General features: G+C 40.1%; 1 protein-coding gene across 1 annotated transcript in view; it reads left to right on the forward strand.

Annotated features, from left to right (window-relative positions):
* LOC101859806 (glutamate--cysteine ligase catalytic subunit) overlaps positions 1-15,101 on the forward strand; it is a gene marked incomplete in the record, with an annotated part of 34,494 nt that extends 19,393 nt beyond the window's left edge. The window contains 8 exon segments of the mRNA XM_013086533.2: positions 428-566; positions 1,432-1,544; positions 3,220-3,312; positions 3,992-4,096; positions 5,561-5,642; positions 7,471-7,577; positions 9,578-9,695; positions 11,447-15,101. Of these exon segments, the coding sequence (XP_012941987.1) occupies positions 428-566; positions 1,432-1,544; positions 3,220-3,312; positions 3,992-4,096; positions 5,561-5,642; positions 7,471-7,577; positions 9,578-9,695; positions 11,447-11,802 (1,113 nt within the window).
* Positions 15,102-23,082: the final 7,981 nt, after the last annotated feature.

The raw sequence follows: 23,082 nt of genomic DNA on the forward strand, positions 1-23,082 counted from the left end.
CAGAGTAAGTCTGATTCCCTGTAAGGGCTCCTCTGTTGACATCCACTCCTTGGCGCTCATGTGACCTTATGCAGTTGCAAGCGCCGTAAAACCTTCTAAAACAAAAACAAAATATACACTGGTGAGCGAGACCCTATCCCTAACCCGGCACGTCTGGGACAAAATGCACACGGAAAACAGTGTTTATTACACAGAACATTATTGATTATTTTGAAGATGTTTTCTGAATTAGATGCTAGTAATAACGATAACTACCTTGAGTGGGATATGGAATGTCGATCTGACGATGGTATTAATGTAAGAACAATACAGGAGTGAATCACTGGGAGGCTTAGGCAGAGGGTCACGGTTGCCTCAGGAGGTCAGGGCTCAAAAGGTTGATGCACAAAATAGCATAAATGTTTTTTTTTTACATTTTTTTTTGCAGCCGCTGAAAGAGGACAGGTTCCGCATCAACAAATCCCGCTACGACTCCATCGACAGCTACATCTCCCCACTGGGCCGATGCTACAACGACATTGACTTAACCTTGGACCAGGAACTGTGTGACGAGCTCATGGCAGGAGGTGAGCGCGACATCTTTAAAAAAAATTTTTTTTTTTTAGGTTTGTAGTAAGATTGTTACAGCACTTGCAACACAGTAAGGTCTTGTAAGTGCTGAAGATTAGAGGTGTTACGTGGGTGGTTGGCAGGTGCTCTGGTGTGGTTTGCTTCTTTCTTCCTATCGAACATTTATCGTCTTTATGTACCCTCCTTCCTTTTCGTGTTTGTTAATCTCTTGTAACACTTCTAATCTTCGGCGCTTATATGACCTTATTGTGTTGCAAGTGCTGTAAAACACTTACTGAAAAAAAGAGGTGTTACAAGAGAGCTACAATCACAAAAGAGGAGGAGAGTGAGTGGGAGACCTAGGCGTTTTGAGTTTTACAGCATCGTTGTCGTTATCAGACTTAGTCATACTCCCGGGGCAGTGCCACTGACTGTAGTGTCTTTAGGCCATTCCCAAAGGGGGGACATTTCTCATTCAAGCATAGTAGAATTGTAAATGGGCTGACTCATGTCACGCTCATAACTGTTCCTGATCTACAACAGGGAACTGCTGCTTTTCTTTCCTGATCCTTACTATTGTCATTTTCCTCTACTTCTTTTGTATGTTTGTCACTCTTTTGTGACCTGCTATTTCCGGGATGCCTTGATAGTCGAAGCAGACCTTGTGCTGTTGAAGCTAGAGAGGTGAAAAGAATAAGTCTGATTCCCTGTAAAGACTTCTCTGTTGACACCCACCCCTTGGCGCTCATATGACTTTATGCCGTTGCGAGTGCCGTAAAACCCTCTACTATAAAAAAACTAAAACTAAAACTAAAACTAAAACTAAAATGTGAAGGACTAACTAACCCTCCTGGTACACTTGTGTATTCCTTCCTTCACCAGGGGTGGACGACCTCCTAGCCCGGCACGTCGCCCATCTGTTCATCCGTGATCCCGTGTCTCTGTTTTCCGAGAAGATCAACCAGGATGACGAAAACGACACCGACCATTTTGAAGTGAGTAGTATCATCTTTTCCTCTCTCAACCTGGATCTGGGTATAGGCCACAAACAAACACCTTCTACCTTCCCTTGTCATTGCCATATCGACAGGCCGAAGGGCTAGAAGCTAGAACTCAGATGGCCTCTGGGTTGAAAGAGTAAAGTAAAATAAAGTTCCTTATCCTTGGCTTGTCTCTTGACATTTTTACCGTATCTTCCCACTTTTCTGTACGTCATATTGTCTCTTGATATTTTTACTGTATATATCTTCTCACTTTTCTGTACATCATTCTGTTTGACTGTTCTCTAGGTTCCACATGGCCATCCCCTTGATCTCTTACCCTGTTGCCCTTGATCTCTGACCCTGTGGATTTCAATCCATTTTCTTTGTTATGCAGCTGCGTGACCTTCTGAGAGTATGTCCATGTGGCCAGCGTCTTCTGTCCCACCTTAGTATACGTTTCAGGAAATGTAGTGAGTAGTATACACACTTCTGTATCGAGCTATCTCCGTAAATCTGACTGGATCTTGAAAGAATAACGGATAGAGACCTTAGCATGCGATGGGGTGTATCTAGCGGTTGACCCGAGGGAGCTCAGATGCTCAGACCCTGTAGACCAGTGCGTGTCAACCTTTTTATAGCCAGCGCCCATATATTTGCCTCCTTTAACTCATTCAATCCGGTGAGTCAGCTTGTGGGATGTGATCAATCCCACGAGCGAGATAACTCGGTTCTATAGTTTTGTTCCGTATATAGTTATTTCGTTTTGGAAAACGTGTCCAGTTTTATATAAGGTCAATTTATTATTTCCTCGCTCTATTCTGCCTAGAGGGGTGCTGGAATTTTGTTCCTACTGTCATTACACGGGGAAGAAATCGTGATTTTTATGAAGGCACTTTCAGTACATTTGTTCATACTGATCAGCTGAGCATGTCTTGCAATCGATTCTCTCTGCCTTTCTCACAAATACATTAAACCCTCTACTAAAAAAATAAAATAAATACAAAATTTTTTTGTATGTCTAAAGATCTATCTTAGGTTGTACTTTGTGCCAAATGTAAAAGCAATTGTATGATATTTATGGTTACTAGTGGGCCCTTACATAAGTTCCAACATGACGGGTTTCTGGGTACCATTTCGGGAAAAACTCTCAGGATTGAGTGAGTTAAGAGACCAAAATTCTACTAATGTCCACCTACATGTATTTCCAAGTGGGGCATCATTAACTAGCACCTGTCGCTACCTAGATAAAACCCACCACCCACCAAAATGACCAAATTGCCCACTTGTGGGCCGTGCTGCCCAGGTTGGCAAGCATTGTTGTAGGCTGAGGGGACAGTGGCTCAAAGGGTTGATTAACACTTTGCCCCCACGGGACGCCAATCGGTAATGGTAAGAAGCCGTACTTTTTCCACACGGGACGCCAATCGGTGACTGTGATATAGCGTGTACCACATCTGTATCCTGGTCCGTGGGGGATAAGTGTTGCGCGCTCCGCGTGCGGTGTGGATGGATAATGTTAAACACTTCTTTTCTGTGAAGACCTCTACACATTTTTTTGGTGTGCAAGTATTGAGGTCTTAGCTTGGAATGACCAATGTATCTCGGATAAGTATGATGACCAAGTCAATATACTTTTCTGAAATTCTGCAATGTTTTTCTAGTCCCTTTTTTTCCATGTCTTTTCCAGAACATTCAGTCCACAAACTGGCAGACCATGAGGTTCAAACCTCCCCCGCCCGGTTCCAACATTGGATGGCGTGTGGAGTTCAGGCCCATGGAGGTAAGAGAGTTGACCAACACCTGTGGTCTTTCAGGCATGTAGCAACATGCACTTAGTCAGCTCTCATCTTTGGGAACGTTTCTGGGCTGTGCCACCAAAGATCGTATATAACAAGATAATTCACTCCTTCTTACTGCTGTCTTTTAGCCACACCCCTGATCTTCTGTTAGGAAAGATCTACACCTAGCCTTCTCGGACAAGGGCGAAAAATCTCGGAGGTCCCATGTGAAAATTGCACACGTTAAAGATCCCTTGGTGGTCCAAAATCGATAAGAGTAGGGTTCGGCTGCCACCCTGGCAAAATTCAGGATTTCCTACCAACTGAAAATGTTAAATGTGACCTGCGCGCTCATATAACCTTATGCAATTGCGAGCGCCGTAAAACATTTACCAAAAAAAAAAGACTTCTTGTAAGGGTTAGCCCCCTTGTCCTTAAAAGCGACCATGTGGTGTGTTGTTTATTCGTGGGTACTTGGCAGGTGCTCTGGTGTGGTTTGCTCCTTCTTTCCTATCAAACATCTGTCGTCCTTATCTCCCCTCTTTCTTTTTTGTGTATGTTGCTCTCTTGCAACACGTAATCTATTCTTCGGCATTTATATGACCTTATTGTGTTGCAAGTGCCGTAAAACTCTTATTAAAACAAAACAGTTGTTTATTCCCTGTGTTCTCCCATCCCCAGGCGCAGCTCACAGACTTTGAGAATGCAGCCTTCACTGTGTTCATCGTGTTGCTCACCCGCGTCATCTTGTCTTACAAGCTCAACCTCATCATCCCTATATCAAAAGTAAGTTTTCTTAACCAGGAAGCTGGGACGGGCAGTTGACGCGTGCTTGTTTTGGAGAGTGGTCTGTTTCCTTTTTTCCTGTCAAACATCTATCATCCTTATCTCTCGTCCTTTTTTTTTTTTTCGTGTTTGTTTCTTTCTTTTAATGCCTCTAATCTTCAGCATTTACGTTTTGACCTTATTGTGTTGCAAGTGCCGAAAAATGCTTATTATAACAAACTGACCAGTTGGTTGCCTTTAAAAAAAATATTTCTGTTTCTCAATGTTGTGACATTAACTTGTTCTTACGCACAGTAGAATTCTAAATGGGCTGATACAACAATGTCATGCTCATAACTGTGCCTGAACTGCAACAGGGAACTGCTGCTTTTTCTTTTCTAATCCTTACTATGGTCATTTTTCCTCTACTTCTTTTGTATGTTTGTCACCCTCTTGTGACCCCCTATTTCCGGGGTCCCTTTATAGTCGGAGCAGATTTTGTGCTGTTGAAGTTAGAGAAGGTGAACAGAGTAACCCTGATTTCCTGTATGGACTGCTCTGTTGACATCCATCCCTTAGCGCTCTTATAACCTTATGCAGTTGCGAGCGCCGTAAGACCTCTACTAAAACTTTAAAAAAAAGCAACTTGCTCCCTTAGAAGTTCTATCTGACATTTTTGGCTGTTTTGAGTAACTAAGACCGTAAGGTCAGAAACCAAATTTTCTATCTGTTCCACAAAAAAAATTGTAAAATTATTTGGAGTTGTTACCAAGATATTCAAAGAATGGCATTCATGAAAGCTTGACATATTGTGAAAGGCAACATTTTGTACGTCAGATTTCTCAAAACCAGGTACTGAGCAGATAGATTTTTGTAATTCTAGGGGTGGTGAACTGTAGCAAATTTATTTGTTTTCCAAATGTAAAGAATATAATTTCAAATGTGCGACTGTGGTGTGGGCGGTTGGTGAGCGTCCTTTTGTGTGCTGTTTCTTTTAGTTCCTGTGTGTGTTTGTGTTGCCCTGGTGTGGTCCTAGCAAAACTGCTCTATGTGGGTGGTTGGCAGGTGCCTTGGTGTGGTTGTCTTCTTCTTTCCTATCAAACATATATTGTCTTTATCTCCTCTTCGTCTTCTTTTTTGTGTTTGTTACTCTCTTGTAACACCTCTAATCTTCGGCACTGATATGACCTTATTGTAATTGTGTAAGTGCCGTAAAATTTTTACAAAAACAAAAAGCTGCGTTATATCGTTCTGAATCGCTGGAAACTCAGCCTCAACAAGAACATCCCGTGTGATAACTGTTGCAGGAGCAAAATTTGCAAGTTTGGTTTTTTGTCAAGCATGGTAGGCGTGAAAGGATGAGGTTGAGTAACAGCTCACTGAGATTGGAATGCATAATTAAGTTTGTGGAATTACACTTTTGCTTTTGTGGATGATGGCATGTAATGAGTGGGCATTTTTACCTCAGTATTATTTTTTTAACAGGTTGACGAAAACTTGAAGACTGCTTTCAAGCGAAATGCGGTGAAGAATGATCAGTTTTATTTCAGAAAGGATGTTTTAACAGGTAGGATATGTTTCTTTAAAGGAAAAAAAATTAATGTTTTAAAAACTGTTTTAACGTTGGTTACTTCTCTGTTTGTGGCTTCACGGTCCTTCAGTCTTCTCAGCTCAAGTAGCAAGTTGCTTGTGTGATTGACACGATGGCTGACTAACAAAGACGAACATTAGTAAAAAAGGGATGCACTGTGCCCCACTGGGAGTTACAGCCCGTCCTGCAGTGAGATAAACACTGCTTCACGTCTTTAGCTCTTGTAATGTTACCTCTCATTCAACTAGGAAAAATTTGCGTAGATATTACGCTACATTAAAAAAAATTGATCCTCGTGGGGGAAATTTAGGTTACAGGGATAAACATACGTACTTTTATTACATATTTGGCAACTTGGAAGCACGTGTCACTTTTCTCATAAAACTACGACAGCTACAGAGTTGAAAGTTTGCAAGTACCTACAAAAAAGATAGGTCCCCATGACGGAGCCCGATTTTTTATTTATTCATTTCCTGAATTTAGAAAAATATATTTGATAAAAAGTTCCCGTCCTTCTTTGGCCTTTGTGATTATTCCACTGAGAAATGAAACATCTGCGTAGCTTTCCTTCACAGCGAAAGTACCGAAAGTGATATTTCGTGAGGCGCATTTTGTTTTGAGAGTATAGAAAGATCTATACCTTCTAATTTTTTGCATCTCTCAAGATTTATTGCTCCATTCCAGTAGAGTGTAAATAAAGTAGGCCAATGACTTTCAGTTAATGTTAATGCACCGATCATTCCTTTCATCGAAAGGGGGCCCAGGTAGTAGATACATAATTAGAAGTACAAACATAATAGATACACTCATCATCATCAATACATACACGACATTACACCAATACTGAACAGTTTCACAAGCATACGATTGCTGGTTGCGACTGTGCGCTAGAGTGCCCTGTTTTTTATTGTGTTTAGTTGTGGTTGCCATGTTTTGCCCAAGGACGCATCCCAGTGACCACCAATGTGAACCCCGTGTCACAGACATACTTTGGGTTACCGGGATGCCAAATCTCCATTTTTTCCGGCTTTTTCTGGTTTTTCCATACACTTGCAAAGGAAAGGGGAATGGTAAGAAATGTTTTTGTTTGCTCATTTCAAGATTTTACAAGGTTCGTTTTAGGTGAGATGTGATGCTCCGCTCTTTTTTTTTTTTTTTTTTCAAAAATCATTTGGCATCCCTGGGGTTAGTTTTTATTTGTTTGAATACTGTGTGGTATTATTTGCCCCTACTGAGTCTAGATAAGAAACCTCCTTTAAGTAGTATTGAGCGTCAATTGTTTGATACCAGTCAAGGCTGATGTGGCTTAACATCTGCTCTGTGATTTACACTTGTGATTAGCCATGTGATGTGTGCTCCTGTATAGCATCTCTCTTCTTTTTTTTCCTAGTTTTTAACTACATCTATTGGGCCAGGCGCTTTGGCTTCTTCCAAATGATATTTTTGTGTCTGGGAAAGCTTTGGACTCTCTCCAGAACTTCTTTCCCTTCCATTTGTTGTCTCCATCTATGTGGGCGGTTGGCGGGTGCTCTGGTGTGGTCTGCTTCTTTTTTTCTATCAAACATTCATTGTCCTCATCTCTCGTCCTTCTATTTTGTGTTTGTTACTCTCTTATAACACCTCTAATCTTCGGCACTTACATGACCTTATTGTGTTGCAAGTGCCGTAAAATTTTCACTAAAACATGTCTCCATCTGTCTGACTTTTTCCTGCACTAAATGCCTATTATTGTGTTGAGGTTCTTGTCTTTAATCAAACTCAAATGCTAGACGAGACCGACAACCGTAACTGTTTCGGTCCGCAGCATCGACTCCCCCTGAGTGTGCAGAGCAGTGTAAAGGCTGTGGCGGTGACGATTACGCAAAGGGAGAGTACACCCTCATGACCGTCAACGAGATCTTCCATGGCAAGGTAGGATCTGCAGCAAACATCTTTTCCTTTTCTTGTCTCTGAAGTTGTTGGTGATCTCCTTATCACTGCTGTGCTGTGTGCTTGTCGAATGCCCAACACAAGACAGGTCCAGGGCGGTGGGTGGTTGGTGGGGGCCCTGGTGTGGTTTGCTTCTTTTTTCCTATCAGACTTTTGTCACCAGTTTTATTCACACTATACACGAACGATTGCCAAATAAACAACAGTAACATCAAGTTGATAACATTTGCAGATGATTCAACTATAATTGGGCTAATTCAGGCTGACCATAACGAAACCGCTTACCGGAATTTTGTACTTAATTTTTCTGAATGATGTGAAAATCATAAGCTGCTTTTAAATGTGAAAAAAACAAAAGAACTTGTCGTTGATTTTAGAATACAGAAACTGCCCCTGCAGCCACTCAAAATGAAATGTGAAAACATCGAGCAAGTGTCAGACTATAAGTATTTGGGTGTTACAATAGACAACAAACTCAACTGGCGTGTCCACACTTATCTCCTGCATAAAAAAGTGAACAAAAGACTATTTTTTCTAAGAAAGCTAAAGTATTTTAAAGTTGATAAAACATTGATGTCCATGTTCTACCATTCAACCATAGAAAGTATGATCAATTTTTGTATAACAGCATGGGCCGGGAACACAAGACAACAAGATAAAGAAAAATTAAATCAACTAATACGGAAAGCATGTAAAATTTCAACATCTTCATTCCCGTACTTGGATGAATTGTACATAACAGCTTGCACTAAGAAAATTAATTCCATCTTTTTAGACAACAAACATCCCTTGTTCCCTCAAATAAAAACATCAGTCAGAAGTAAAAGACCAATGCTTCTGATCTGTAATAAAGAAAGATACAGAAGGTCATTTTTACCATCATCTATCAACATGCTTCCTTCTTAACCATCTTGTTTAGTGTACTTACGACCTTAGAGCATGCATCAAAATAACATTGAGTGTGTATCTAGCTTACAATGATTATTGTTTATATTGCTGCTCATTTATATGATGCATGTGATTGTAAGCCTACTTGTGTGTGCATGTGTGTGTACATGTGTGTGTGTGTGTGTGTGTGTGTGTGTGTGTGTGTACTCGTGGTGGAACACCAAACCAATGTGCCAGGATCTGGACAATAAAGATGTATCTTATCTTATCTTATCTTATCGTCTTTATCTCTCCTTGTTTTTTTGTGTTTGTTACTCTCTTGCAACACCTCTAATCTTCGGCACTTTTATAAACCCACTACAGCATACGGGCCAGGTCCAGCCTGTGAGCTGTTTAAGTCTGGCCTTTAAGTTGACCCAGAAATTAGAAATGAATGTGACCCACGGTGAGTGGTAAATGAAAAAGAACAAAACTGTCCATCTTGAATAATTAAAATCAATAGTTTGCTGTCCATCTGGAAGTAGTTGATATACTATTTTATCTCATGAAATGCTCCTGAATGACGTATACTGCTCAGACTTTTCTGTTTTGGAGCTTTTGGAAACTTTGACTGTCTTTACACTGCGGTACCCTCCAGGCTGGTGCTATTGACTGAAGTGTTTGTAGGCCATTTCCAAAGGGGGCATATATGTTCTTATGCACAGTAAAACTGTAAATTGTAAATGGGCTTATTCATCAATGTCAAGCTCATAACTGTGCCTGAACTGTAACAGGGAACTGCTGCTTTTTCTCTCCTGATCCTTACTATCGTCCTTATTTTACCAGTACTTCTTTTGTATGTTTGTCACATTCTTGTGATCCGCTATTTCTGGGGTGCCTTGATAGTCGTAACACACTTCGTGCTGTTGAGGCTAGAGAGATGAGCAGAGTAAGCTCGATTCCCTGTAAGGACTTCTCTGTTGACATCCACCCTTTGGCGCTCTTATGCAGTTGCGAGCGCCGAAAAACCTCTACTAAAACTAAAAATTCCATTGTGGTGGTACTGGTAGCCTGTCTTCTGTAATGTAAGAAATGTTTGGGTTTTTTTTCTTCAGGATGATTTCCCTGGTCTGCTGGCCTTGATAAACCTGTACATGGACAGTATTGAGATAGATGTGGACACACGATGTACCATACTACAGTACCTCAAGCTCATCTCTATGAGAGCTTCAGGTGAGTGTGTGTATTTGTGTGTGTGTGTGTGTGTGTGTGTGTGTGTGAGTGAGTGGGTGTGCGTGTGTGTGTCTGTGTGTGAGTGAGTGGGTGTGCGTGTGTGTGTCTGTGTGTGTGTGTGTGTGTGTGTGTGTGTGTGTGTGTGTGTGTGTGTGTGTGTGTGTGTGTGTGTGTGCGTGTGTGAGAGAGTAAGTGGGTGAGAGTGAGTGGGTGAGTGAGGTGAGGGTATGTGTGTTTGTTTTTGTCTATTAGCGTGTGCGTGAGAGAGAGAAATAGAGAGAGGGAGTGGTGGAGGGAGGGGGTGAGTGAAAGTGCATGCATCACCAAACTACAAGTGCTCAATTGGGTCAGTTGGTTTCATGCTGGCCTTCTGGTGCGGATGTCCCTGGCACCAATCCTTAATGGGCTATTTTTGACAGTATTTTGTTTGTCTTAGTGTTCAAGGCTCTCAGCTTACTTGTCTACATTCTTGTGGAGCTGGTCTTAGTGTTCAAGGCTCTCAGCTTACTTGTCTACATTCTTGTGGAGCTGGTCTTAGTGTTCAAGGCTCTCAGCTTACTTGTCTACATTCTTGTGGAGCTGGTCTTAGTGTTCAAGGCTCTCAGCTTACTTGTCTACATTCTTGTGGAGCTGGTCTTAGTGTTCAAGGCTCTCAGCTTACTTGTCTACATTCTTGTGGAGCTGGTCTTAGTGTTCAAGGCTCTCAGCTTACTTGTCTACATTCTTGTGGAGCTGGTCTTAGTGTTCAAGGCTCTCAGCTTACTTGTCTACATTCTTGTGGAGCTGGTCTTAGTGTTCAAGGCTCTCAGCTTACTTGTCTACATTCTTGTGGAGCTGGTCTTAGTGTTCAAGGCTCTCAGCTTACTTGTCTACATTCTTGTGGAGCTGGTCTTAGTGTTCAAGGCTCTCAGCTTACTTGTCTACATTCTTGTGGAGCTGGAGGTTTAAATTCTGAGGAATCGCAGTTGAAAAGTGCATGAAACTCGTACAATTATCAGCTACTACTCACCTATTTTTATTATAGTAGAGGGTTTTACGGCGCTCGCAACCGCATAAGGTCATATGAGCGCCAACAACTGCTACTCACCGTGTTACAGTACCTCAAGAATATTTGAATAAGAGCAGAGGATAAATATTTGTAGGCAGGGTTCCCACACATCTGGGGAAAACAGGATAACTCTCTTGTAACGCCTCTAATCTGTGGCACGTATATGACCGAGCTCATTGTGTGTTGCAAGTGGCGTAACACTCTTACTAAAAGAAAATCTGTTTTCATCAAATTTGGTCTTTTTTGTGAGGGCTGTTTTTGCATTCCACAGTTTCTTTCTTAACTGTGCAATGATGGGTGCTCGGGTGTGGTTTGCTCCTTCTTTCCTGTCAGACGTCTATCGTCCTTATCTCTCCTTCTTTATTATGTTCGTTACTCCCTTAAAACACCACTAATCTACTGCACTTATATGACCTAATTGTGTTGCAAGTGTTGTAAAACTCTTACTACTAAAACTAAAACACATGATGGAAGAGCTTGTATTTGGCAATGCCCTCTTAGTGGGTGGTTGGTGGGTGCTCTGATGTGGTTTGCTTCTTCTTTCTTATCAAACATCTATCATCCTTATCTCCCCTTTTTCTTTTTTATGTTTCTTACTCTCTTGTAACAGCTCTGATCTTCTGGTGCTCATATGACCTTGTGCAGTTGCGAGCGCTGTAAAACCTCTACTAAATCTTTAAAAAAAATTCCCTCTTATTTCCAGGCGAGCTGGAAACGAGTGCGTCGTGGATGAGAAACTTTGTCACGTCACACCCGGACTACAAGCAGGACTCAGTCGTGTCTGGCGGCATCGCCTACGACCTGCTGAGCCGGGTGGCGCAAATCTCCCAGGGGGCCGTGCAGGACCCCAAGCTTCTGTTCAAGCACACCACCAAGTCCTCGGACAGCATCCCAGCGGCCGTGTCCAGCGCAGAGGCCTTTCTCAAACAGAAGACTCCCAGTGGTTCTAAATCGGCGGCGGCGGCGCAGAACGAGAACGGTGGGAGCAAGACTCATACTCCCCCTTCTACTTCTTCCACTTCTACAAGCAATTCAGATAGTGTGCCTAATGGTCAGTAGTGGCTAGCTCGTTTGTGTTGTGTGGGTTTGTGTATGTGTGTGTGTGTTTGTGTGTTTTGGAGAGAGAGAGAGAGAAAAGTGAATGGTGAATCACCTCAAATGTTTTGAGGTGCGTCCGGTGAAGTGCTCCGAGGTATATCTGGTGTAATTGCAGATCCTTTAGGCTAAGATTAATTTCTTGTCTTCTGCACATTTTTTTGAATGAAGGGGATTGTTGTGTTCCTTTTCTGCAACACCGTGGTATCTTACTAACTTATCTTTGGAGAGTGGTATTTGGACAGGACTTTTTTATGCTTTCTTGGTATTCTACTGCATATTCAAGAAAAGACAATGTTCACTTAAACACCTTCGGTGCCATGAGATTTTGGTGAGAAGAATATGCCTGCAACAGCACCAAGTGGAAGTAGCTTCAGTTTGAGTTGTTTGTGTAAAACATGTGAGAAAAAAGAGTAAACAATGTCAAATTGTTGTGAGTTGTATATTTGAAGCAATGATTATTTCTTGCTGCGCTCTGGCCCTGAAAATCAGGCTGCGCAGGAAGGTAATTTGGGGGGCGTTTGGAATCAGACGTCCTTTTCTAAGACGTTTATGAGAATACCCATGAATGAAAATGAATGTAACTTGGCAACCTGCCAGAAGAAAGGCCAAACTTACTATATGGAGGCAGACAGTGTTGATGTTGACAGATTTCTAGAACAGGTAGTTTGTGTATCCAGAGCTGAAAGTTGTGGCTAGATTTATGGCTCTTGAGCTTGGTAATTATCTTCATTGTCAGGCTGCATGCTCGCACCAAAAACCCATTTTTAAAGAAACCGGGTTTTTAATTTCTTTTCAGATTTTTTGCTTTCTATTTTTTTTCATTTTGCTTTGTTGTCATGGGACCATCACCTTCTGGCCCTACGCCTCCAGAGACAGTGCTATATGCTGTAGTCGCGCCTGTTTCTGGCTATATGCTGTAGTCGCCCCTGTTTCTGGCTATATGCTGTAGTCGCCCCTGTTTCTGGCTATATGCTGTAGTCACCCCTGTTTCTGGCTATATGCTGTAGTCGTGGTTGTTTCTGGCTATATGCTGTAGTCGTGGTTGTTTATGGCTATATGCTGTAGTCGTGGTTGTTTCTGGCTATATGCTGTAGTCGTGCCTGTTTCTGATGCCTTTTCCCAAAGTTGTTCTGAGTTAGTGTAGTGTGTAGGCAGGAGCTGTTATTGTCAGTGATAGTTGAGAAAAGAATGATTTGATCTCAAATAGAAAGGTTCTGCTGGTGTCTGTATGATTTTATCTTTTTGTTTAACCATAAATGTGTTTGAGACGCGTATCTATTATATTTGTATGTATAGATCTATGTATTTATACACACAAGTATAAATATATTTATATACATCTTTCTGCTATCTGTTTTAGGGACATTTATATTTTTATCACTAGTGGTCAGAGAAAAAAGAGAAGTGAATAAATTTAGACGTCCTTGAGGAAAGATTTAATTACAATTGTAGTCTTTTGCTTTACGTGTTATGTACTGGAATTTAGGTTAGAGGTTCACAAATTTTTAGGGCTGACAATTATCGGAATGGGCTGCCCATAATTTTTTGTATTATGGATCTGTGGTGTCCTGCTTCTTTCATTTGAGGTCGGAAGTCAGCTTGTCTGAATGTGGCGTAGGATGTGACGAGCACAAAAGGGGGTTTAATGGCCTTGGGGTAAGCTTTATCCGTCTCGTGCCAAAGTGCCTGGGTTAATGCCGCATGTGTGTGTGTGTGTGTGCCCAATAGATAACCTGGATTTATCTAAGGTATCCAACTTTCTGTATCGGAGGACAGGCGCAATAATCAAGCATTTAAATTGTGTTGTTCATAGTGATAACCCCTACCATCGATTTTGCGTTTTGGACTTGCTTTTAAGACGCCTAGGCAGTTGAAAGTCAGAGCAGTGGGTTTTTCAATAGACTGTTCAGTTTCTTGCTCCTGTGGAATAGTCAGGGTCAAGTGTTTTAATTTTTCTGCAAATGTGAGTATATTATCAGGGTTCCTGCGGGGTCCTTGAGTTCAAGGAGTCCTTGAAAACTCCTTGAATTTACATTCAAGGAAAAAATCTCCTTGAAAATTTGTTGAATATGAGGAACCTCATTAAAAACTCCTTGAATATTGCCGAATAGGACGTGGAAAAAATTTTTTTTGGTCAGATTTCTCTTGGCGCACAGTCAAAAACGGCATGAATTTCTTGACCAGAACTCTTCGAATTTTAAAAATTTCTTCTTGAAACCTTGAAATCTCCTTGAATATGGTGGGGAGTTCATGGCAGGAACCCTGTATTATGCACAACAACCCTTTTACAAGCGAGTTGATACCCCTTGTAAGTGTGTCAAGGTTTGTTGGACCAGTGTGTGGCTGGTGGTTCGTAGAGATAGATGTAAAAGTAAATGGGTGTGTTTTATAATAATGAGGAGATACTCCCTGTCTGAAAGTGCTTCTCTCAAAAGCTGATTTTTATGTTGTTTTGAGTTCACGCTCTGAAGACGTGTCCTAAATAATATTCAGAAATTTCTAATGGTAGATGCCCATCGCATTCGTATTTTGCTATTTTTTTATGGGTTTTTTTTTTTTTACGTCTTTGATAGGCCTACTTATGTTACCCTAATGTTCGCACAAACTCTGTTTTTTTTTTTTTATACGGCTAAACTTGTTACTTATGTTTTCACAACATTGCACGAATTGTATGTATGTTTGTTTATTTTTAATATTTGAATTAAGGAAAAAATTGTAAGATTTGTTTATGTTCCAATCTATATCCTTCTCTTTCATTTGATGCGCTTATCTACTTTACAGATACGGTAAAAGCTATGATTACAACTTTGTCTCAGCTATGCTTCGTATATCTTTATGTGAATGACGCAGGCATACACTTGCTTCTCTCTTGTCTGTTTTTCCTATCAAAAGGTAATGTCAACTTAACAATGCAACATGGAATATTCAAACTTGAAAGTGTGTGTATGGCTGAGTTTCTTTTTAGTCCAACTGCCTCTGATATTTTTGTACCTGCTGTGTGTGTAACTGCTTGACCAAAAGAGCTCGGGTATTGGCCCAGTTAATTCTGAGCTACCAGTATCAGCTGGAAAGTTTAAAAGTTAACATCATATCACTACATCCAGTTTTTAAAAAAATGCAGTTCACAAAGAAAAAACATGTGGAACCATTTGTAAATCGTAAAATACAAAATAGGAATATTTTTTTACAATTTTGTATGTTTTTCTTACTTTTTGGAATATTTTGCGTTGTGAAATTGATTGCATTTAATCACAGCCATTTACGTAGCCGTTGGTGTTCTTGCTCTTTGTTTTATTGTTTTTTGTTCTTGTGTATTCCCTCAATGTTGATAGAAGATTTCAAAACTTAAAAGCTATGTTTCGGAACAGTCTCAATGTTTGCACTGATTTATAAACCATATTACAGTAATGTCCTCCTTCCTAAACCCCAAGGTACCTTGGAGGGTTCATAGGTTCTGATACATTTTTGCATGAAGTGTGCATTTACAAATATCTGTTTTACTCCCCCGCGTCAGTGCTACTGACTGAAGTGTCTTTAGGCCTTTCCCAAAGGGGGAATATTAACATAGTTCTTATGCACAGTAAAATTGTAAATGGGCTGATTCATCAATGTCATGCTCATAACTGTTCCTGGACTGCAACAGGGAAGTGCTGCTTTTTCTTTCCTAATCCTTACTATCGTCATTTTTTCCTCTACTTCTTTTGTATGTTTGTCACACTTGTGTGACCCGCTATTTCCGGGAAGCCTTGATGTTCGAAGCAGACTTTGTGCTGTTGAAGCTAGAGAGGTGAACAGAGTAAGCCTGATTCTCTGTACGGACTTCTCTGTTGACATCTGCCCCCTGGCGCTCATATAACCTTATGCAGTTGCAAGCGCCGTAAAACCTACACTAAAACTAAAAGCTAAAATATTTGTTTATGATTTATAAAAAGATTATTCTCTCAACTCTTCCAAACACAGCGGAGATACAGTGGTCTCCGCTTAATAACAGCGACATCGGGAGACATGGAAATACGTGTTCATGGGCGGTACGGAAATTTTAACCTCTTAACTCACTTGAGCCTATTCCCATGTATTTACGGGATGCGCGTTATCGATCGATATCTCCACAGTGTTTTTCGGTTACAAGCTACAGGAAGCAGCAAGCCAACAGCTGACCCACTTGTTTCGTTAAAAATTTGGTGAAATTATGTGCTATACTTTTTGAGTTGTAATTACAGTAATGGAATAAGTCGGTCACCATGGCATTACGATAGATGGTTTTATTACAAATTGGGCACACAAAAATTTTTTCGTAACCCCCAAACGTTGCCATTTCAAAATACTGATAAAATAAAAACTATTGTGTCAAATTAGATTCAGTTTTCTTTTTAGCTGTGGGAGTATTTCTTTCTTTCTCTTGTTGCATTAAAAAAAAATTGTGATAGCTTTTACAATCTTTTTGTGGGTAACGCTTCAACATTCTCCAAAAGTGTCAGGCTGCAATGGATGTTGGGTGAAAAATAGCTCATGCTCAAGTGGCAAAAAATGGGTGCTGGGTTTAAAAAAAAAGGTTGACAAGTTTTGATCTAAATAATCTTCATTGTGTCGGTGAATCTGCCTGTGCCATTGCTTCTACGAGCACTGGTAGTAAATTACTAGCTTTGTTCTGAAGTTTTTCTCTGTAGTTGAGCCATACACGTTTTGTGTACTTTGGGGAAAAGGTCTTGTGTAGAGGATGGGTGCTTTGTTGTTGTGCGCAGAAGACCTGAGTTCGATTCCAGAGCGGGGAGAAATTTTTTAAAATCAAGTTTCTTGTTCTTTCTGCTGGGAAGAAGTTGTTGTATCTGTCTCAGCCCGGGTTTGCGCTGACAGGCAAGGTCGGAAGCCTGCCTCCTGAATTATCTAAATTGTGTCGAGGGGGGGACACCAATAAATATATATATATTTTTTCTTTTTAAAGAGAAAAGTATTGATGATAATAATAATAATAATAATAGATAGCATTTGTATAGCGCAAATCCCCGCTCAACAACAAGCTCTATGCACCTCACAATCTATACTATTACCCCAGAAGACCTGAGGGCATTCTGAAACAAACTCAACGTCCCGGGAAGCGTATAGTGCAAGCTGCCATTTATAGACGCGAAAACACTAACACTAACAAGATCTTTCGCTGTCTGTGGCTGGGTACGTGTTCCCACGTGGGAGAAGTGAGGAAAATTTGTGTTAAGTGTCTTTCCCAAGGACACGACGTCGGCACCACGGCTCGAACCCCGAACCCGCAAATAATAATAATATAATAATAGCCTGTTGATTTGTTCCGGTCTGTGAGCGCTAAGATGCCAGACGGCCGGGCGTGCTTGTGATAATGTTGAACTCTCTCATCCAGTGACAAGTGCCAGAACGTAAGATTTATGATTTTATTTTGAGGGCACACAAACTGGTTCTTGAAGGAGTTACTTCTTAAGGAGGCGACTAAGTGTCATTTTTGGGAACGAAATTAGGTCATATAATGATGTCTTCTGAGTTCTCAGTCCATATTGAAACCCAGAGAGGAAAAAACTGATATGCTATTTTTATCTCCCTGTTTTAATTCTAGAATGTAGTTGAACCAAGTTTTACAAATTTTTCTTGAAATAGTTCGTGTTCAAGTGGCCTTTAGCCTTTAGTCTCCCTTTAGAACTAACCCCTTCAATTATGAATTATGTTGTTGCTCATCGTCTTGATTTAAAACATTTTAATTTAATTTTTTTTTTGCACAAAGTCAGAGTCACTGATTCTGAATATTTATATGTTATGGGTTTGTTCCACCGATTTGACTCCTATAATGTTCTTTTTTTACTCCGTAAATATTCTTTTTTTTTTTGTTTTTGTGCCATGTACACTCTCCACCTTTGATGACGTTTTGATTGCGCTTCTTGTGGGAGGTTCTGTTGCTAGTCCTCACGGTGCTATGTCCTCATGGTGTCCTGTCGCTCAGCGAAAGCACTTGTCTCAAACGTTGCTGACATTGCAGGTTTTTTCAGGAGAAAAGGAAATCTGATTTATTTGGGAATTTTCTATTTTACCTCTGACATGTAGAGCTAAATGCTAGTTGTATGTATATGGGTTCGCTATAATATAACTGTGCTGTGGAATTTTTTCATCAATGCTGGGGACCTGCATCGGTGGTGTATTGGTTTAGCTCTTTGCAGTTGCCTGCAGGAGACTCGAGTTCCACACCTGAATGGGAAGTAATTTTTTATAGAGTATCTCGGTCTTTTTGCTGGGATGTATAAGACGCACTAAATTCCCTGAGTAGAAGAGAACAAGTCACCATCTTTCGCCTGCAAACACAACACATCCCTCTGAATTCCTACCTGAATAGGATCCGCAAAGATACCCCACCGGACTGGGCGTTGTGTGACAGTATCACATTATCTCTTTACCTGCCCTGCACTTACCGACCTACCTAGCACCTGCCTGCCTGCCTCCCCAGATATTGGAAATACTTTATACAGCGACAAGACACAGCTGATAAAAACCTGTAAATTCTTTGCCATATCGACAGACGAAGGGCTAGAACCCAGAGGGCCGCTGGATCGGAGAAGTACAGTAAAATTCTGCTGGGATGTATCCCTCTCAGCCCAGGTTTGCCCCAACAGGCAGGATCTGAAGCCCGATTCCTTTAGGATCGAAATTGTGTCGATGTTGGCATAAAAAAAATGCAAGACTTACTTAAATGGGAAAAAAATCCAGTTTTTTCTTTGCGAAAAATTTGACTGTATTTTTCTGTTCAAGGACAGAGCACTTGGAAATGGCATTTCCCAGAAGGTGGTAGGAGTGATGTATGCATATTGGGCTGGTTTGTGATGAGGCAGAAAGCGGGGAGGTAAAATGGCACTCTCTGTTTCTTTTACATGTGTTCTTTCTCTTAAATATTTCTTTTACTGTAGTGAATCTATTTATTTACACACTATTTATTTTATGTATGATATAGTTGCTTATTTATTTGTTTCAAGAACTTGATCAGAACTAGAATTGTGATAACATTGATGATTTTGTAAATGTTGGTCCTGTCTATGTAAACAGCCTGTAAATGTCTATATTGGAGTGAGATTTGGCCTAAAATCAGCCTTATTTATCTCAGCATGAAGACTGAAAAAACTAAAGACTATGTCTATTTAAGACATAGTCATATGAGGTCTTTTTGTCTTGAGAGATAAAGATGCTTTTCGTCTGTAACCAATTGATTTTTATTTTCTCTTTCTGTTTAACTCTTTGTTTGTTTGTTGCTCTGTATTCTTCCTACCTGTAGTACTGTAGAAGCTAATTATAGGAATCACAGACAGACAAGAAGAAAAGTATAAGTGCGTGAACTGATAGGTTTTTGTGTACATGAAATATCAACAAAACAGTTCCTTGCGATTAACATAAGTTGGGGGGAAGGGTTAGCTTTGGGGGGGGGGGGGGGGGGCTATATGTTGCCCAAATAAGCACTCCTATCTTATAATTTGGTCAAGCTTTTTAGTGACAGTTGGTACATGTATTTGATTATTGAATTGGATACAGCTGAATATGAATAAATGTTAATGCCTAAGGTTGCTGTTGCTGGGATGGTTTGTTTTCCTTCTTCATTGCTACTTGGTGTTTTGAACTGTTTAGTTTGTTGGCAGTTAACAGATAGATAAGTATTGACCTAATGGTGGTGAGGTGAAAATGCTGTAAAACGGGGACCCGAGCTCAAGGGTCTTTTTTTCCCCCTGAAATTGTTGATGGCTTTATGATATTCATTAAAAAAAAATAGAGACGATATATTTATCTCTAGATCTAGGACCCTCACAGTTTGTACCTTACGTCAAAGTGAGAAGCACTACAGTTAATGAGTTATGACAAGCTTCTTCACCGTTGCACCCAAAAGGCATGAGTTCTGCTTGTATATCTGAACGGGGAACTGTATTTGACCTACAATCTCTAGTTTACTGCTGGAAGGATCCTATGTCCTATACAGTCTTAGTTTTAGTTTTAGTAGAGGTTTTACGGTGCAAACAACTGCATAAGGTCATATGAGCGCCAGAAGATTAGAGGTGTTACAAGAGAGTAACAAACAGAAAAAAAGAAGAAGGGGAGATAAAGACGATAGATGTTTGATAGGGAAGAAGAAGCAAACCACTCCAGAGCACCTGCCAACCACCCACCTATACAGCCTGAGTTGGCCCTGACAGGTGGATTCGAAGTAGCCTGCCTCCTAAAATAACTCCATGGGGCGGGAGGTGTAAGATGTTTAAGATTAATTTTGAAAAAAAGCAACGAGTCTGTAGACAGGCAAATCGCAGAGAAACTCTCTGATTATATGACCTTATTGTGTTGCAAGTGCCGTAAAACTCTTACTAAAGCTAAACTAAACTCTCTGGGAAGGTGTAGGTGATGAAGAGTGTCGTAAATGAGACGTAGTGGTGAGGAAATAAATCTGTTTGTGTCACACCGCAGTAAAATCGAGTGCTTGGTAATTTTTGGGCATGTGGAGTTATTGGTGTCAACTTGAAGCTTGTTCATGTCTTGCTTTTAATGAAAAGAATACAGTGAACCTGTCTGTCTTGAATAGAAGTTGAGATATTTGCAATTGAAGGAGGTGTGGGTCCGAGGTAAAATCATCAAGAAAATGGTTGTCAAATGGTGACTTCCATAGGGATAATTGTATTGTCCTTGGAAAAACTGCACATTTACTTTTTTGTATTCCTTGGATAAGCAGTTTTGGGAAGAAAACATGTGTTTTTAAATGGACATAAAAGGTGTTGAGCCCAAAACAAAAGATTCTATAAAAATTGTCCAAATTGCAGAAAAAATATCAGTTTCTCCAATTTCAGTATTTTGACAAACGCCTGCCTGGTTTTATCAGGATGCTACAGGTTTGGATGTTTTTTGTTTGTTTGTTTTTTGGGTCTGTCCTTAAAGTCCCCAAAGTTGCGTGTCTTCAGATATAGCCTTCTTGTAGCAGTTTTGTTTTCTGCCCTCAGGATGTATTTGGAACTGAAAAGAATGATTGATCTCGTTACACGTTGCATTGTCTGTTCATGCGATTTGTCATCATGTAAATTGTAGAAGTGTATCTTACTTTTTTTAAAAATGTGTCCATGATGATAAAATGTGTTAGTATGGAACTTGGTATCTAATATGCTAAACAGATATGGATAAAGGATCATTTTGATGGGTAGGGTGAAGACAGTTAAAAAAAAAAAGGATTTTAACATGTGTTTCGATAAATGTAATGATAAAACACTGTATGCCATTGCTGCAGTTAGCATCTTCATCTCTTTCTCTTCATCCCTCATGGTTTTGTGCTTGCTCTATTTGGGGGAAGGGGGGGGGATTCTTTATATTGTTATTTTAGAGATGAAGTCAGATGTTGCTGTTTAATTTTCCATGCCGAATTTCTAATCTGTTGAAAATTTTCTTTTTACAAAAAATTCATGCTGAGTTATGGTTTTACTATTGTAAAGTATTCCTGCCTTGAAAGTTGTACCGTACACTGTATTTTCCGTTTTGTAGATCTGTGGTACTTCACAGTTTAAAATGAGGCAAGAATTAGTGTTCTTTGGTTACGTGAAATTACATCAACATCTGTCGTCGAACACTTTTTCTTTTTCATAAAAAAAAAAATGGTGTGCTTTTACTGAAACTTGAAGTGACGGTTGGCTGACCTTTTTAATTTTACATACATGTAGAATATCAATTTTGTCCAGCAGAAAATAATGAAAACCTTTACTATTATTTTTATGCTAAGAATGTCACTATGAATCTTAAGAATTTCTCGTGAGTGGGTGTGCAGAAAAGTATTTTTCTGGATTTCCTTCTACACCAATGGTTTGAAAGTGTCACAGGTCAGTGTTGCTTTCATGTGTGATATCCTTGCAAAATCTTCATGCTATTCTTAGCTATATATATTGACAGTGGAGTCTGCTTAAACTAAACCCTACATGGTTTCTCCAAAAACCGGTAAACCGAAAAAAAAAACCCTGGTAATTTTTCTTCTGTTTGAGCAGCCTCTCTAAACCGAAAACCCTGCTAAATTGAAGAACATGCGACAGTCCTGCAGGTTGCAGTTTTAACTGTTTAAACGGACTTCACTGTTTATAAGTACAGTGGACTCTGCTTGTGTTGAACTCGTTTGAGTTGATCTTCTGTTAAGTTGATCTTTTTTAAACTTTTTCTCGGGTCCCAGCACCTCCTCTTCTTCTTTACAGTTCCCAACAGTTGAACTTTGGATGAGTTGATCTATTTTCCACTCCTCTGACGACATCAACTCATCCATAGTCGACAGTGTAAGGTTTGTCGTCCTCCAATTAGTTGATATCATTATCAGAAGTGACTCATTCTTTTGTCTGGGAGCTGGTTTTATTTTGTGAAGCTGCACGTTTTTTAGATCTGATGATTCACACTGAAGTTGCTCAGATCTGGTTCATAATAAAATAACAAGAAACTAGTTCTTCTATCCTCCTCCCCAGTGATTTGACTTTTTTGTTTACTTATCAGTTATTACGATTACTATTACATTATTTTTAGTTGATTATTATTAACATTCATAAAATAAAACTTGACTATGTTACAACTGCATGGAACACCTGGTGAAAACGTGTTTCTTTTCTCACGATTGGGATGAAAGAATAACAAATATTCACCAGTGTGTATAGACACAGCTTTGGCAAGATGGAAGAAATCTCGACTGGGGCTGAATTTGGCATTGGTTTATATCCTCGTTTTTAGGTTTGTTTTGTGGGGTGTTGGGCGTTTGGAGATGGAGATGGAAAGATTTATGGTTTTTCCTATCGGTTGTGTAGAAAGTTGGTAGTTGCGTTGCTCCTGTTTTTTGTTGTTGTTTTTTTTTTTAGTACAGAAGTCTCTGGTTTATTATAGCAGACGCCAGACGAAAGCACAATGCTTTTAAAGCACGCTGTCAGCTGGAAATGAATTTTTCTTATAACAAAATTTACAACCCCCCCCCCGTCACTCGGAAGTGCATGTTCCAAATTGACAACTCAGTCTAATACAGTAGTAATAGCACGGACATTCCTGCTTTGATGTCAGAAACGGGCCGAGATCAGCCTAAGGGGCCCATGCACGTTAAAAAAAAAAGCATCAACAATTTTATACAAAATTTCAATGCACAATTGCCCACACACGTTTCAGTTGAGTGATTTTTTCCTTCAGAATTCAGTATTGTCGAAATCTTCGACATGTAAAGGAACGGAAATCGAGAGATATAGGGGAGGGATTTGGGCG

The sequence above is a fragment of the Aplysia californica genome, unplaced genomic scaffold (genome assembly GCF_000002075.1).
Source record: "Aplysia californica isolate F4 #8 unplaced genomic scaffold, AplCal3.0 scaffold00476, whole genome shotgun sequence".
Lineage (NCBI taxonomy): Eukaryota > Metazoa > Mollusca > Gastropoda > Aplysiida > Aplysiidae > Aplysia > Aplysia californica.